Here is a 16425-nt window from a genome sequence, read left to right on the forward strand (position 1 = left end):
CCTGCCTGCAACCTTGGAGGAGCCGCTGCCAGTCTGTGAAGAAAATACTGAGCTAGATAGACCAATGGTCTGACTCAGTATATGGCAGCAGCTTCCTATGTTCCTTCCTAAGATGCAGAAATAGTGCCGGGCAGTTGCTAGTGCTCATCTTTAGGACTGCATATAGGAACAGGTAGATATATTCATCAGATCATTCAAATTAAACTGCATTTCTTGGAGCTACCATCTGCATTAAAAAATGGCTGTTTGCCGCATTACATGCCTCATTAACCATATTCACAAGTAAAATGAAAGTCAGAAACAAGAAGGCATTCACATGCATGACTTGTAAAAAAATACCCTCTAAGTAAACAGGAATCAGGAGCAGAGAGATGAAACTGCATGGGAGAAAGTCCTCCATTATGGAAACATTCTGGCGATGCTGATAGAAGATCATTGCTGACAATCCACTCCTTTTCTGAGTGCTACATTTTGGGCAGAAAAAGCGGCACACGCCTCTGTCTTAAGAGCCACAAAGGGGGCTGCAGCTCAGTGGTAGAGCATCTGCTTTATATGCAGAGGGTCCTGGGTTCAATGCCCGCCATTTTCAGATAGGGCTGGGAGGAACTTCTGCCTGAAACCCTAAAGAGTTGCTGCCAATCAGTATGAACAGCACTCAGCTTGATGGACCAAAGGTCTGACTTTGTATAAGGGAGCTCCCTATGTTCCTATGAGATGGGGTTGGGGTTGGGAGGGCGTCAGTAGGATTTCCTGTGATCAGGGAGCAAGACCGCAACGCCCGGCAGAGTGCCTTAGCCTTCATTATGTTTACCACAGAAACTGAATAAATTATGCATAATCATCAAATCTATTCCAGTTTAGATCTACGTATGTAATTATATCGGTTGCATCATTCAGTTTTTCTTGGGGCACCATTTAAAATATAAGAGCAGACAGACACATCCATTAAGCACCCAACATCCCAGATTAATGGAAGTCTTCGTTTCGCCACCAACTTTTACTGATTTGCAGGTGGGGATAGACTAAGTTTGGAAATGACGAAATACGGAACTGCTTGTAGAAAACACAACAGAAAGAAGCAATTTGTGTGGAAAAATTTTCAAGCATTACCTGTGTGTGTAGGTTTAGGGAGGACTGGTTCGGGGAGTAGGGCCCCCCAAGGTCATTCCTGAGTAGGTTGTCGCTGTGCATCTTAGTTTTGAGGCAGGTGATGTAACGGTTACAAAAGTCCTTGCACAATTCATTCACCTTTTCCAACTCCAGTAGATGAATTCTCAAGACCTGAATGGCTTTCACCATCTGGGAAGAATTAGACAAAGAGAGGAGGTCAGTCCAGTGTCCACAAAACAATGGTGATTCAGCATCACATTCAAAAATATAATCTATACCAGGGGTTCTCACACTTGGATCCTCCCCATATGTTATTGGAATTCAACTCTGATAAACCTCAGCCACAATGTCCTGTGGCTGGCAATTATGGGGGTTGACCCACGTTTGAGAACCCTTGTAATAACTGAAAGAAAAGCTCGCAATAACGATGAGATGATTAAATTATTGGACAGTGCCAACTATTTAGGATTCTGTCGCAAATTAGATCCCAATCCTGGCACACACCTGCCCCACTGACAATTATTGTTTGCTATTGCAGATCTGGCACACTGGCACAACCATCCTTGATAAGGCAATGGACTTCTGAATCTAAATTATGCAAATGAAGCACATATGCATATTCTCTCCATGACAACCTGGCCACAAAATGTACAAAGGTTGCATAATTTTGCAGTGAGTTAGAAGATAGCATGGTAGAAAAACAGTCAGCTCAGTTTAAGTACTCTCTTATTTTCTACAGCAAACAACAACAAATATTTATATACCGCTTTTCAACAAACATTTCCAAAGTGGTTTACACAGAGAAATAACAAACAAATAAATAAAGATTGATCCCTGTCTCCAAAGGGCTCATAATCTCGTCAACAAAAGTTCCCAAAGCGGTTTACACAGAGAAATAAAAATAAATATCTAAATAACGATGGTCCCTGCTGTCCACAAAGGGCTCACATTCTTATAAAGCCCTAAACGGCTTAGGCCCTAGGTATTTAAGAGAGCGTCTTCTTCACTACGAGCCCCACCACCCATTGCGGTCATTGGAAGAAGTCCATCTCCAGTTACCGTCAACTTGTTTGGTGGCTACACAGAGATGGGCCTTCTTCGTCGCTGCCCCAAGATTGTGGAATGCGCTCCCTGCTGAGATACAATCCTCCCCATCTCTGGCAATTTTCAAAAAAACCCTTGAAAACCCATATTTTCCCCCAAGCTTTCTCAGCTTCCTAAATTTTTAGGTTTTAATTTCTGGTTTATTTTTAAATTGTTTTTAGTTTTTGTATATGTTTTTAACTTGTTTTATGCTGTTAACCGCTCAGAGACGAAAGTTTGGGGTGGTGTACAAATTTGATAGATAGATAGATAGATAGATAGATAGATAGATAGATAGATAAGAAGCATGAGATAGACACCAGCATCAGCCACTGGAGGGATGCTGTGCTGGGGATGGATAGGGCCAGTTACTCTCCCCCTGCTAAATAAAGAGAATCACCACTTTTAAAAGATTCCTCTTTGTCCAGTTAGCAGGGGTTAGGGTATGCTCTACCGGCCTTAGTGTCCTAAGTCTCAAAACATTCCTGCAATTTGTATGCACAGACAAAAAGAACTCGGATACTGAGGAAATTGCTTGTGCATTATGAGACACAATGCTGCTTCAGATGTCACACAGAACCCCAGATAGATCCAGGATCTGTGCAGTGTCCCTGTGTCTTGGGAACACATGCACCCCCTTCCCATCCCTGCATGACCACCTACTTCCTATCTAGGTTAAAATAAACTGAGATTGGTTGTGTCATCTGAATCAACTAATCTTGGCTTATTATAGCCTACTTGCTTCATATAACCTGAGATCTGGACCCAAGGTTTGGAAAGAGTTAATTGTAATTGTAGTTTATTACAGTTCAAGACCAGCAAAATACAAGATGTAATAAATACAAGAATCAAAGCCAGCCAAAAATCATTTAATCCATTAATCAAAACCTAAAATATAATATACCAAACCTCAATTAAAAATAAAATAAAATAATTTCCACAACAATGGTCTAATTAACCATTCCTAACACATCATTCATTTCTGGATTTTACCCAGGGATACACAAAATTTAGCTGCTTGATAGGATATATCAGTACATTGATCAGAAGGGGAAAAAAGGAATGTTACATAAAAGTCATCAGAACTTTTTGGATATCTATGTAGAAGAGGCGCAATAAGCCTAACATGCAGATCATGTTGGAATGAGACATAGATCTTGGATTATTTGAAGCAAATAGGCTAGAATGCTAACTAAGCAAAGAGGCATCTTTTCCAAGTGGCAATTCTCTTATATTTAGCAGGGGGAGAGCAACTGGCCCTATCCAACCCCAGCGTCACACCCCTCCAGTGGCTGTTGCTGGTGTCTACTTTATGTTTTTGTTTTTAAGACTGTGATCCCTTTGGGGAGAGGGAACCATTTCATTTACGTTTATTTTTCTGTGTAAACAGCTTTGAAAACTTTGGTTGAAAAGTGGTATATGCATATGTGTAGTAGTAGTAGTAGAGGAAGAGGAGGAAGAAATTGGTGGGTCTAGACCAGGGATTCTCAAAGTTGGGTCTCCAGATGTTATTGGACTTCAACTCCCTAATTCCCAGCACCAGGGTCCTATGGTTGGGGATTATGGGAGCTGAAGTCCAATAACATCTGGGGACCCAACATTGAGAATCCCTGGTCTGGACAACACAACCAATACCGGTTTATTTTAACCTAGATAGGAGACACTTGTGTCAGAATGGGAGGGAGGAGTGTGTGTCCCCGAGACTCAAGGACATTGTGCAGATCCTGACTCTGACAGAGGTGCCGTGTGACATCTGAACCATCCCACCGTCTGTGATTACAGAACTTTATTCCTTGGTATTGCAGCCTGCACTGCTTCTATTTAGAAGGCAATATAGCACAGGCTGCACCAAAGCAGTAAACTAAACACCTGGCTAAATAGTAGAGCAAAAGATTACACCCCCCCCCCATTCAACATTCTCCATCGCAGAGAAAATTTAAAGTAAGAAAAACAAATTTATAGACTAACAGCACAGTAATAATGTAAGACATGTGTTATTACGAATGGTGGAAATGAGAGGTTGTTGATATGAGTGTTTTAGGTTTTTCTAATGAATGTCACCACTGCACAGGGATTGTCGACATTTACAGGTGAATGCCAACAGCCTCCCAATTTGTGCGCGCTTGTGTGTGCGCGCACACACATACACAGAAAATGACCCATTTTTAAAAAGCGTTACATTTGCTTTTTGTTTTTTCTGCAAACACTACATCTGTATTGTTTCTGAGCTAAAACTAGCCTATACTGATGATGTTGTTTTTAATCTAGCCGTCAGCCTGTCCTGCATCCCGGGCAACACAGAACAAGGACGACAATAAACCTCACAAAAACTTGAAGGGAAACATCACAGAGGATACTCAGGGTTTGGCAAACGTCCTGGGGAAATGAATCCCATCAGTGTAGAACAGCCACCAACAATGTCTTGCAACATGCTCTTATGTCAGGACATGGTACACCACAGCAGTATTCATAGACGTTCCCTGTTGCCCACATTAACCAACTCAATGAGCTTCAAAATTAAGCTCACCCACCAGACCTTTCTCCCTGCCCCACCTCTGTACACTACATCAATATCCTAATCAGACATTATGCTGTTTCTGCGTTCAGATGTTTTTGTGTGAATGTACCTGCATTCATTTTAAAAGGGAACCTGAGTAAAGATCCCTCAAATGCATGGTACAGATAAAGAGTGTACTGCTGTATCTGTGTAAACAACAGTGCCTGTGTACAGATCTGCACTTGTGTAGACTGTACACAGAACCCAGTTCAGGCATGTGGTACGAGAGATGTCTGCACTCATACATGTGTTTGTGTGAATGATTCTACCTGTGTTCATTTAGAAAGTGAACCAAGGTAGAGGCCCCAAATGCATGGTACAGATAGTGTACTGCTCTACCTGCATTCAAGATAACATGTGACTAACTGTACCTGGATATACTGTACACTATTGTACAAGCACTGAACATACCATGTGAATAGGGCTAAAAATATCCCACAATGGAAGCTGCCATCACCTAAAACAGGTTAACCAGGGCTTTTCAAACTTGGGTCCCAAGATGTTGCTGGACTGCAACTTCTCTTCCACCACTCTGGCTGGGAATGATGGGTGTTGTAGTCCAACATAATCTGGGGACCCAAGTTTGAGAGCCCCTGAAAAGAGGCTAAGCAGCCAGAAGCACCCCTTGCAAGACTCGATGTTTCATTCTCGGAGCGCTTCTGGGATCCAAGCCGTAAATATTCCACGTAAAAGCGTGCCTGATTATTCTCAGCTGGCCACTTGTCCTAACAAGACTGGAGAGTGGAAACATGCCTGTAAGCTCTCCCTTGAGCAAAGACTTGGCCTCAGTAAAATATACCCCATAAATGTTAAAAAATTTACACATAAAACATTCCATGCATGGAACTGAGGCCTTACGTTTTACAGCTCTGGCTTGAAATCTTGAATAATATATAAAATCCCAGCTATACACTGCAGGGCAATAAATCAGGGTTTTATGTAACAAAAGAGTCTTTAAATTTCAAAGCACTTTTTCAACTTGCTAATTTTAGTGGCCACCTTTACAAACTATTAGTCACAGGCTACTCATGGGTAGGATGACTATGCAAATTACCTCAGGTTTTGCCCCCTATCCCAGTGTGTAGCTTGTGGTGATCTATTAGGGAAGGAGCCTGTGGGTACTTGGCACAAGTTGAAGGCCTATTTTTGCTCTCTGCCATCCGATGTGTGCGATACAAACAGCCCTGGAAAGGAATGAGATGCGAAGGAGGAGGACCTGAAGATACAGAAGCATTTCTCTCTCCTAATGCACGGTGAAGGCTCTCCTAACTGAATCACAAAGACGGCAGGAAGGCAGGAGAAAAGGGCACAGATGGAGGGATAGTTTATAAACACACCAAGAAAAAAAGGTTAATCAGAAGCATAGCTAGCCAGGGGCAAGTTGGGGACAAATCCCGCCCACTCTAGAGAATTCCTGAGATTAAAGCAATGATACCACCACCACCGCCGCTGCCGTCCCCCTCTATCCCCGAGAGACTGACAGAGCTGTAGCTCCTTGCATGCGAACTGCTGAGACACTTCTGTGTGCCATTGTTCCTTGTCGTTTTTATGGAAAGAGGATGGAAGGGAGCTTATGTGGACAGGCACATCCAGGAAACAGGAGGAGCACTGCTCACACAACATCATTTTAAGTGCTGGGAGCGGGGAAGGGGCGTATATGTGAGGTCTGGTGACTGGTAGGAAGTGGGGGCCGTCGTGGGACCTTCAAGCGGCTTCTCCCAAGGAAGAGAGGCCAGCCCAGAACATAAGAACATAACAGGAGAACAGCCCTGCTGGATCAGGCCCAAGGCCTATCTAGCCCAGCATCCTGTTTCACACAGTGGCCCAACAGATGCCTCTGGGAAGCCCACAAGCAAGAGGGTGAGGGCATGCCCTCTCTCTTGCTGTCGCTCCCCTGCAACTGGTATTGAGAGGCATCCTGCCTCTGAGGCTGGAGGTGGCCTATAGCCACCAGACTAGTAGCCTCCATGAATTTGTCTAAGCCCCTTTTAAAGCCAGTTAGACCGCCGACTGCACTGGATATTCCAGTGTGACCACAAGTTCAGCATCACTAAACCACAATGACATCAAGCTGTCTGTGTGTGCATGCCAGCAGTGGTTCATCCTACGACTGTGCCAGGGGGGTGCTGCCAAAGGTGCACCCCCACCTCTCTCTCCCCACCCGAGGGTCGCGCTCCCTGTTGGTTGATCATTCGTCAGGGAGAGCTGAGCAGTTAGTGGCAATGCGTCACATTGCCTCCCCCATTTTGTCACAGAACCTCAACATGGTAGACAGACAGGCAGTTCCTCATTCAGCCATGGAACTCACTGGATGGCTCTGGGCCAATCCCACCACTCTCAGCCGAACCTACCCCACAGGGTTGTTGTGAGGATAAGCATAACCATGTACACTGCTCTGGGCTCCTTGAAGAAAGAGTGGGATATAAGCTGAATGAATGAATGAATATAATCTCTCTCTAGGTGGTTTACAAAATAAAAGAAACCATTAAAATATCAAAACAACTAACTGAAACAGTTAAAACAATTGAAAACTATTAAAACAGTCATCAAAATCAGATCCATCCATCCATCCTAAGCCAGTTCTCAACATTCATTTATTCTATCTAAGCCAGTTCCCACCATTCTGCCTTGCTTATCCAACATTCTGCAATGTTTTGGTGAGACCAAGACACACAGAACCTGGGATGAGGTAGATGTAGATAAAAGCAGGCTTCTTCTTTTTTTTTACGGAGCCACTAAAGGCAGGGACTCTCATCCTGATGGTGTCCCCAAATGATCTCTTTGCTTCCCCCCCACATTCATTTATTTTGTACATTTAAAAGCCACCTATTTCTTTTAACCCAAGGCAGTTAACAACAAATACCATCCCTCATACTGAGTGGTAGGGATGTGCAAACAGGCTCAAGAGTGAAACGGACTGGTTTGACAGCTCGATGTTGAGCTCAAACTGCCCCCCTTCCCGGTTCAGCTCAACATTGGACCACCACCACCATTTAAAAAATATTTAAATTATATATATTATTTTTTTAAAAAAACTTACCCCCTCTGGGGAAGCTTCTCCAAGGCCATGGGGGATGGGGTGTCCCCAGAGGTTCCCTCCCCCCCGCCGGCCTCAGTTATGCCTTAAATTGCCTTGGTTTGGTCTTTGGCCTTCTCTGGGCCTTTCCCCCATCGTGGTGGCCATTTTGGAGGCTGCCACGCATGTGCAATTGGGCCTCTGCATGGCCGGGTCATGACCATGCAGGGGCCATTGTCTGGAAATGACCCAAGGCTGCCTGAACTGGGCAATTTAAGGCATAACGGAGGCCAGTGGGAGGAGGGGGAGACCCCATGTGGCCTCAGAGAGGCCCCCCAAAGGGGGCAAGTACATTTGAAAATAAATAAATAATTGCAACACACACACCCTAAGCCAAACCAAGCTGGAGGAGTTCGAAGGAGGGGGGAACCGAACTGGCCCGGCCCAGTTCGAGTCTGGTTCGGACTCGAACCGAACCAGGCCAGCTGGTTTAATGCACACCCCTACTGAGTGGCCTAGCCATTAGTGAGGTGGTCACCCTCACTTCCAAAGGCAGCTCTTGGGTCGTGGAGAAGGGATAATTCCTATCCCTTCTTCATCAAACTCGATAGGCCTTTTGTTAGAGATGAACAAACTAAATGACAGCTACTGAGGCTTCATGCATAGACTGTGGGGATAGCAGGGAGAATTCCAAGGGGTAGTGAGGAGTAGCAGGCAGTCCCCCCAAATATTTCCCATTCCCCCTTTCGTCCCCTATCCATCAGACTTGAACTTTACAGCAAAATGTCATCAATATATCAAACTATATTATGAAACTAAAACCTGAATTGATTATTTTCAAGGCCCTCTGTTGTGTAAAGAAGCCTCATTCATTCACTCCTCTGCTCTACCCCAGAACGTGCAGTAGAAGCCAGTGCAGCCAGGTAGATAGAAGACTCCTCCAGCCTCCCAGAAGCCAGGCCAACCCCTTCACTTCCTTCCAGGCCAGGAACTGGGTTGAATGAGCACAAGTATGTGGTTGTGCACTGCAGGGCCCCTGAATTTTTTTTCTGACCTGGAACTGACTTTTCTCCCCATCCCAGTCTTTTCTGCCACATGGTCTTGGACAGGAAAAGAAAACTAGCCTGGAAAGCAGCCTGGAAGGTTTGGCCTAATCCAAAGATAGTATTTTCTAAGAGGAATCTGGCCCATTCCAGAATATTGTAAATGTCAAGCAAGCTTCCTTAATAAGATAAATAAACTAGCATTAACTTCCTTACTTCTGTAATGTATAGTAAAATCTTCACTCCGCCAACAACAGTCTTTGCCACCCCTTTACTCTGAGAAACTAGTTGTCCTAGAGTTGCCCCTGACAAGGAGACCTGGGTTCAAATCCCCACCCAGTCAGAAAGCTCACCTTGGGACCCTCACTCTCTCTCAGCCTAGCCTACCTCACAGGGCTGTTGGTGAGAATAAAATGGGGGGTGGTGGTGTCATCTGTGCCTCTCTGAGCTCCTTGGAGGAAGGATGCAGGATAAAATGCAATAAATATTAATATGCAACATAAAATAGAGGTTCTCAGCATTATTCTGTCAGCTCTGCGCATCTGTCCAACAACTGCCTTCTTGAAAGTCAGCATTCAAGGGCAAAGGCAAGAAGACCTGACATATACATATATATGTGTGTGTATATGTATGTAAAATAAATCTCTCAATTATCTCAGCTCATTTGCTTGGGGTCTCTCATTTTATGTCCCTGCTTCGCTGAGCAGTATATCTGTCCGGATAAAGAGTTACAGTCCGATGGAATACGTGCGCAGGGTTGTAAAAAATACAGATGCTGAATTAATTGACTGTGTGGCACTCAGCAGCTGATTGAGTTGATAATGGCGAGATCTGACCTTTTTCTAATTTCTAATTATGTGCATCTCGCCTGTGAGGAATACATGATTCTTATTCTAATGATGGTTAATGTCGCTGGCCTTTTCATCTCCTCTTTGCCGTCAGCAGTGGTGGACAATTTACATAGGATTAGTAGCATTAAAATCATGTAGATACAACAAACAAACTTTGGGGGGGAAAGATATTTGGGGGTTACATTGCATGTGCCAGAGAGAGCTATTCCTTGTAGGAGTCCCACTCTGAGACAAGCAGCAGGAAGAAAAGAACCCATGAAAGTTAGAAATAACAATACGCCATCATTATTTGTCATCATCTGCACAAAGTTAGCACATTAAGAAGAGCCCTTCTGGATCGGACCATTTAGTCCCATCATCCTGGGACTAGATAGGCCTTCGCCTGTTCCCACAGGGCTGGTGCTCATATGCAGAGATACACCTGGGTAATTTTGGAGCCTGGACCTAAAGGCCTTTGGAAGCCCGCCTTTCCCTGCAACTTAAGCATCATCATGCTCCACTGGGCGACCACAACATCTGGGACAGATTAAAGAGGATTTGGAGTGGCCCCAGGGGCAGTGGAGGACCTAGACTTTGGCCTGGAAGTCCAGGGGTAAGAGTGCCTCTGTTCATATACTCTTTATCTGGAAGAACACAGGAAGAACCAAACGTTGCTGAGAGTAAGAGAAGACAAAAGGGTCGGAAGCTTTATATCAGATATCATAGTCTGGGAAACATACCAGTGGGTATTCGAACTGGCAACCTCTGGCTTGCTTCGTAGTAATACACTGACTGGCAGATGTCCTCCAAGGTTTCAGACAGGAGTCTTTCCCAGCTCTCCTTGGAGATGTTGTCAGGGATTGAACCTGGGACCTTCAGCATCGAAGCTATGGATGAACTATAGTCTTTCTCCAAAGTGGTCCCCATGTCAGAAAGGCCCCTAAAATCACCATGCTGAGAGCTGTTTGTGGTTAGATTCCCCCCCCCCCCAATCCACCTGAAGATTTAGTTTAAAAAAAAATATATGTTCATGGCAGCTTGGAGAAAACCACCTGAGATGCAAGGATGGCACTACACACAAAAAGGATGACAGCCAACCATGTGGAAGCAATCTGAAGTAGATTCCTTGCTTTGCAGCAGCTCTAATGTTTACACCATTACCAAAGAGATTAGTTTGGCAGACTTGAGTGGTGGCAGTAGGATGTTCTAGGTATTTTTTATCATCTGTTCACTACTGGAGCTTTAATTTTTGTTTATTTATTTACTACTACTACAACAAATATTTATATACTGCTTTTCAACAAAAGTTCCCAAAGTGGCTTACACAGATAAATAAAAATAAACATATAAATAAAGATGGTCCCTGCATTAACATCAGCAACAGCCACTGGAGGGGTGCGGTGCTGGGGTCGGAGAGGGCCTGCTCAATAAAAAAAATCACCACTTTTAAAAGGTGCCTCTTCGCTCCGTTAGCAGTATGTATTTAGCATTACATACTGCCCAAATCCCACATCTCTGGCAGATGCTACAGACTGCAGCCGGTGTTTCAAGGCTTTTCTTCTATGAAGTTTATTTTATTTTAAAACCCGAGAGAGAGAGATTCTCATGCTTTGATGGGACCTGAGAATTCTGCACAGGTTAAAAGAAGCCCTGAGAATTCTGAACAGTTCCGATGACCTCTCATTCACTTTCCCCAAGAGTAACACTGAGGGCACATAAGAGAACACTGAATATGTATCCGTTGTGGGGAAATGCCTTGCTCATGAGATACTTGGTTACTGCTGAAGATTGACCAACATTTTACATACGGCAGAAGCCCAAAAGAAGAATGAAAGATGGCCCCTAAATAGCTGTAGGAACACTATCAGCATCTTATTTTATGACGTCAATTTGTCAAGCAACACCCGTCAAAGTCAAGAGAGACAAGATGGGATGGGTATATGACATCAGTCAAAGTTGGGATTTATCTTCTACAAGGACTCCTGAAAGCTGGGTTAAGGAGGCAGGCAGGCAAGGATGAAGCAGCTGTCCTTCATAACCAAACCCTGCACCGTTTCCTTCATTCATTTTTCATCTCATTCATCATTCGAACCATCAACATCTGGCTCCCTAGGCAAGTTGCTTCCCCGCTGTGGCATTAGGTGGCTCCCATTAATTCTAGGCATCACCAATCACGGACTTCTTTCTCTTCCCCCTTTCTTTGCCCTCAAGTTGTCTGGACAAAGAGAGATACTGCTAATTAGGGCAAATTCTGGGCAGGAAAAAGGAAACAGTTTTTTTGGTGGCAGGAAATGCTTGCACTTATAATCTACAGTGCATGGTACACCGAGAAGGAGAAACTGGCAGATCACTGACTGGAATGATTGGCCAATCATTCAGAACTGATTTGAGCCCATTGGTTTGAGCAGAAGGGCGGGGACCTGTGGCTGAGGGCCGGGAGAAAGTATCTGGGAAGGAAGGACGTATTACTTGTAAAACTTCCCCCTTTATTTTCCTAAAATGTACATGTATTATAAGCACCATGAACTGAGGCTGTGATTAAAGGATGCGGTGGGGAAACCCACCATGCAGAGGGTGCTTGTCCTTCACTTGCCTGGTCTCCTCCTCCTCCTCCTCCTCCTCTCTTACTCCCCTGTTTGGTTCCCATGAGTACATACCACCCAAGGTACCCATCTCGGCCCTTTAAAAATGGAATTGGTAAATAAGGGATTTGAAAAGAGTAAGGCTTGCAATTACTCTTTGCAATTACTCTAGAGCAGCAGTGCAATTACCAAGAGGGAGGTGAATGATTTTTCTGGACAATTTTGTAGTTTTAATTTTTGTCATTGGAGGAAATAAATATAGTGTTTATTATTGTGTTTATTACTTTTTTATATTTCAGAATTTCTTGGGGGTGGGGTATGTTAGGAACATAAGGAGCTGCCATATACTGAGTCAGGCCATAGGTCCATCTAGCTCAGTACTGTCTACACAGACTGGCAGTGGCTTCTCCGAGGTTGCAGGAAGGAGTCTCTCTCACCCCTATCTTGGAGATGCTGCCAGGAAGGGACCTCGGAACCTTCTGCATACAAACATGCAGATGCTCTTCCTAGAGCAGCCCATCCCCTCTGGGGAATAGCTTACAATGCTCAAATGTAGTCTCCCATTCATATGCAAGCCAAGGTGGACCCTGCTTAGCAAAGGGGACCATTCATGCTTGTTACCACAAGGCCAGGTCTCCTATCACCTTGTAAGCATGGAATGTATACCTGTATGTCCAAATGCATCATTTTTTTTGAATGAATATATTATTGAATACATACATTGAAGCTGATTTTTAATCTTTTTATGCGAACATGCAGGGGCGCAGCTAGGCAATTTGGGTGCCCAGACTGCCCATCCGCTCAGCCCCCCATTTGGAGCCCTCTCCGCCGGACCTTGGAGGACCGGACCGGGTCCCCAAGGTCCAGGGCTTAGAGTGCCTCTGCGAACATGTATGTTTGAGTTTGTTGTTAAGTCTTTTCCTAAAAGATGCTGCTAGGTCTAAAAGAAGGAAGCGTGTTCAGCTCTCTTCGGCACCTCTCACATCGAAGCTCCCCGGAGGCTCCCACAGCATTGCAGAGGCCTAAGGGTGACCTCCCATTTCTCAAGCTCCTGCTAGCTACCGTTTCCTTGGGTCCTGTTTTGAGAAGGCTATGGGGTACATGGTAAAGCTGGGCTTTTGGATTTCTTTTTCTTTAAACGACCTATTAAAATGACCTACTTATTCTCCAAAAAGCCACCTAATAGCACAGCAGGGAAATGACTTGATTAGAAAGCCAGAGGTTGCCTGTTTGAATCCCTGCTGGTACCTATACTGGGCAGCAGCGATACAGAAACATGCTGAAAGGCATCATCTCATACTGCGTGGGAGATGGCAATGGCAATCCCCTCCTGTATTCTACCAAAGACAAGCACAGGGCTCTGTGGTCGCCAGGAATCAACACCGACTCGATGGCACACTTTACATTTACTAATTCTCCAATAATGTGAGCACTGCCACTTGCTTCTCTCTGCTTGGTCTAGCAGTGAACCATCTGCCTAGCTCAACTTTAAAAAATGCTGCTTCAGAAGCCGATCCAGCTGTTTCTAAGCTACATCATCTGTTGTTGATCCTTGTCTGCCAGAACTGGGCTCCTAGCTGTTGCCTCTTGCAAAGTCTGTCCACTTATTTTGCTGCCCCTGGACAGATTTACTACTACGAATATTTACATACTGCTTTCGACTCAAAGTTTCTAAAGTGGTTTACACAGAAAAACAAATAAAATGGTTCCCTGTCCCCAGAGGACTCACAATCTTACAAACAAAAGCACTGGGTAGACACCAGCAACAGCCACTGGAGGGGTGCTGTGCAGGGGCTGGAAGGGTGCTGGGGCTGCTCTCCCTTTGCTAAATATAAGAGAATCAGCACTTGAAAAAGGTGCCTCTTCGCTCAGTTAGCAGGATGGTAGATTTCCTACTGGAAAATGGGAGATGCCCCTCCCTGCATCTCTGGTCAGCCATGGACCCTCTGTTGGGCTGTGGGCCTCAGCCAGTGCCCAATGTTTGGGGCTGGGCCTACTTTTGGGGGCTGACTTTTGGGGCTGGGCCTGCTTGGGTCAGAGAGTATGCACAATAAAGTGTTTTCCCGTGGTGAAGCTCCTGGATAGGAACATAGGAAGTTGCCATATACGGAGTCGGATCATTGGTCTATCTAGCTAAGTAATGTCTACACAGACTGGCAGTGGCTTCTCCAAGGTTGCAGGCAGGAATCTCTCTCAGCAATATCTTGGAGAAGCCAGGGAGGGAATTTGGAACCTCGATGCTCTTCCCAGAGCGGCTCCATCCCCTGAGGAGAATCTCTTGCAGTGCTCACACTTCTAGTCTCCCATGCATATGCAATCTGGGCGGACCCTGCTTAGCTAAGGGCACAAGTCATGCCTGCTACCATGAGACCAGCTCTCCTCTTCTGTGGTGACAGTGGGGAGAGGACAAGCAGGCAGCTGGGAGATGGTCTTGTCATAGGGATGTTCACCCCAAGGCAAATCCTGTGTGCCCTAAAAGAGTGGAATATTGCCAGGCTGCCCTAATAGTATATTCCTTATATAGCCAGCGTTTACCGAGAGACCAATGAAATTACTCAAGGCAAGCTTAAAAAAAAATCATTATCTCTTGATGGACAGCTGCTTATTGCTAATTTTGCTTCTCCTCTAAGCTGTAGATTCAAAAAAAAGGAGAAGAAAAGTTTAGTAGTGGAATTGTTGGGGGATTTTGCTAAGCTCCCTTATTTGTGCAATTTAAAGCAGTCTGAACCCAACTGCTCTGCAATGGTTTTACAAAATGATAAATAACATCACTCAGATCCTGTGGGTAATGTCACAGTTTTAAGGTGCCTTTGCTCTTGAAGGAATTCACAAGTCATAGAGAAGCATAATGGTTTTTACTCGGTGTGTGTGTGGTGTGTGTGTGTATATATAGAGAGAGAGAGAGAAAGAGAGAGAGAGAGAGAGAGAGAGAGAGAGAGATCTAATAGCTCAGCTAAGAATTTTAAGTAATAATTTAATATGGGGAGGGAAAAAGTAAGGGGCAGGGGTGAGTTCACATGTAATGGTGGCACCCGTGCATGGGTGGAGGGAGGCCATCAGCGGCCCCCTAGCCCCGCCCCCGTGTCTGACATCAGATGTTAAGCCTTGCCCCTGGGAGAGACTTTCCCTGCCTTTTAGGGAAGGAGACCTGCTCTGGCTGTGCTACGAATGCAGCTCTGGCCAGGGATTTTGCTTGCAAATGGGGCCACATGGCCTCGTTTGCAAGCAAAGCTATGCCCCCTGCGTCTGACATCAGACATAGGGGGTGTGGCTAGGGCATGAGCTGTGGCCCCAGAGGGCGGTGGCCTGGGTTCTTTGAACCAGTTTGCTCAATGGTGGTGCCGCCTCCGCACCTGTGGTTTGCATGAGTCCTGAGAGAGAGAGAGCATTCCCCCCCCATCCCCATGCTGGGAGTTGTGGTGCAACTACATCTGGGGAGGCACGTTTGATAAGCCCTGCTATAATCCTTATAATCACTCTGTGAAGCTGGTCATTAGGGGGCGTGAGTCTGAAGCTGGGACTGTGAGCATCAGGAGCATGCCAGGGTCACCTCAGGTAGACAGTCAGCAGCAGTGTTCCCTCTAACAGGGATTCCCAGATGTTGTTGACTACAACTCCCAGAATCCCCAGCTGCAATGACTTTTGCTTGGGGATTATGGGAGTCATAGTCAACAACATCTGGGAATCCCTGTTAGAGGGAACACTGGTCAGGAGCCAGAGAGTCAAGTCAGGAGCTGAGATCCAGGAATACAGCAGAGGTCAAGCCAGGTCAACAGTCAGGAGCCAGAGAGTCAAGATGGGAGCCAAGAGACAGCACCAGACCAGAGGTCAAGCAAAGTAGCAGTAAAGAGCCGGGGTGCAGAAAAGGAGCCAGGAGCCAGGAGTCAGGGACAAGCCAAGGATCACACTGAGCAGATGGTCAGGAGATGTAGCAAGGCAAATACAACAGCACAAGAGGACCTTGATACTAGGGTTGCCATGTCCCCCGGAATTTAGAGTAGCCCCCGAATCTTGGCTCCTCCATCCGGCTGCTAAATTCCACTCAGATTTACATGGATTGCCCGAATTTTACTCTGGATCTGATCACATGGGACGGCGGCGAAGGAGGGGGAAAATATACAAATCTGCCAAATAAATAAATAAATAGAATGCAAACTAGTTGCTGCATAATTTGCATAATGTGCAAATTATGGCACCCGGATTT

General features: G+C 45.3%; 1 protein-coding gene across 6 annotated transcripts in view; it reads right to left on the reverse strand.

Annotated features, from left to right (window-relative positions):
- PKNOX2 (PBX/knotted 1 homeobox 2) overlaps positions 1–16425 on the reverse strand; it is a 212994-nt gene that overhangs the window by 47494 nt on the left and 149075 nt on the right. For all 6 annotated transcript variants that reach the window (XM_053269106.1, XM_053269107.1, XM_053269103.1 and 3 more), the window contains one exon: positions 1111–1299. In XM_053269106.1, coding sequence (XP_053125081.1) covers positions 1111–1299 — 189 coding nt within the window. The remainder of the gene's footprint in view (positions 1–1110; positions 1300–16425) is intronic.

This window comes from Hemicordylus capensis, chromosome 8 (genome assembly GCF_027244095.1).
Source record: "Hemicordylus capensis ecotype Gifberg chromosome 8, rHemCap1.1.pri, whole genome shotgun sequence".
NCBI classification, from domain to species: Eukaryota; Metazoa; Chordata; class Lepidosauria; order Squamata; family Cordylidae; genus Hemicordylus; species Hemicordylus capensis.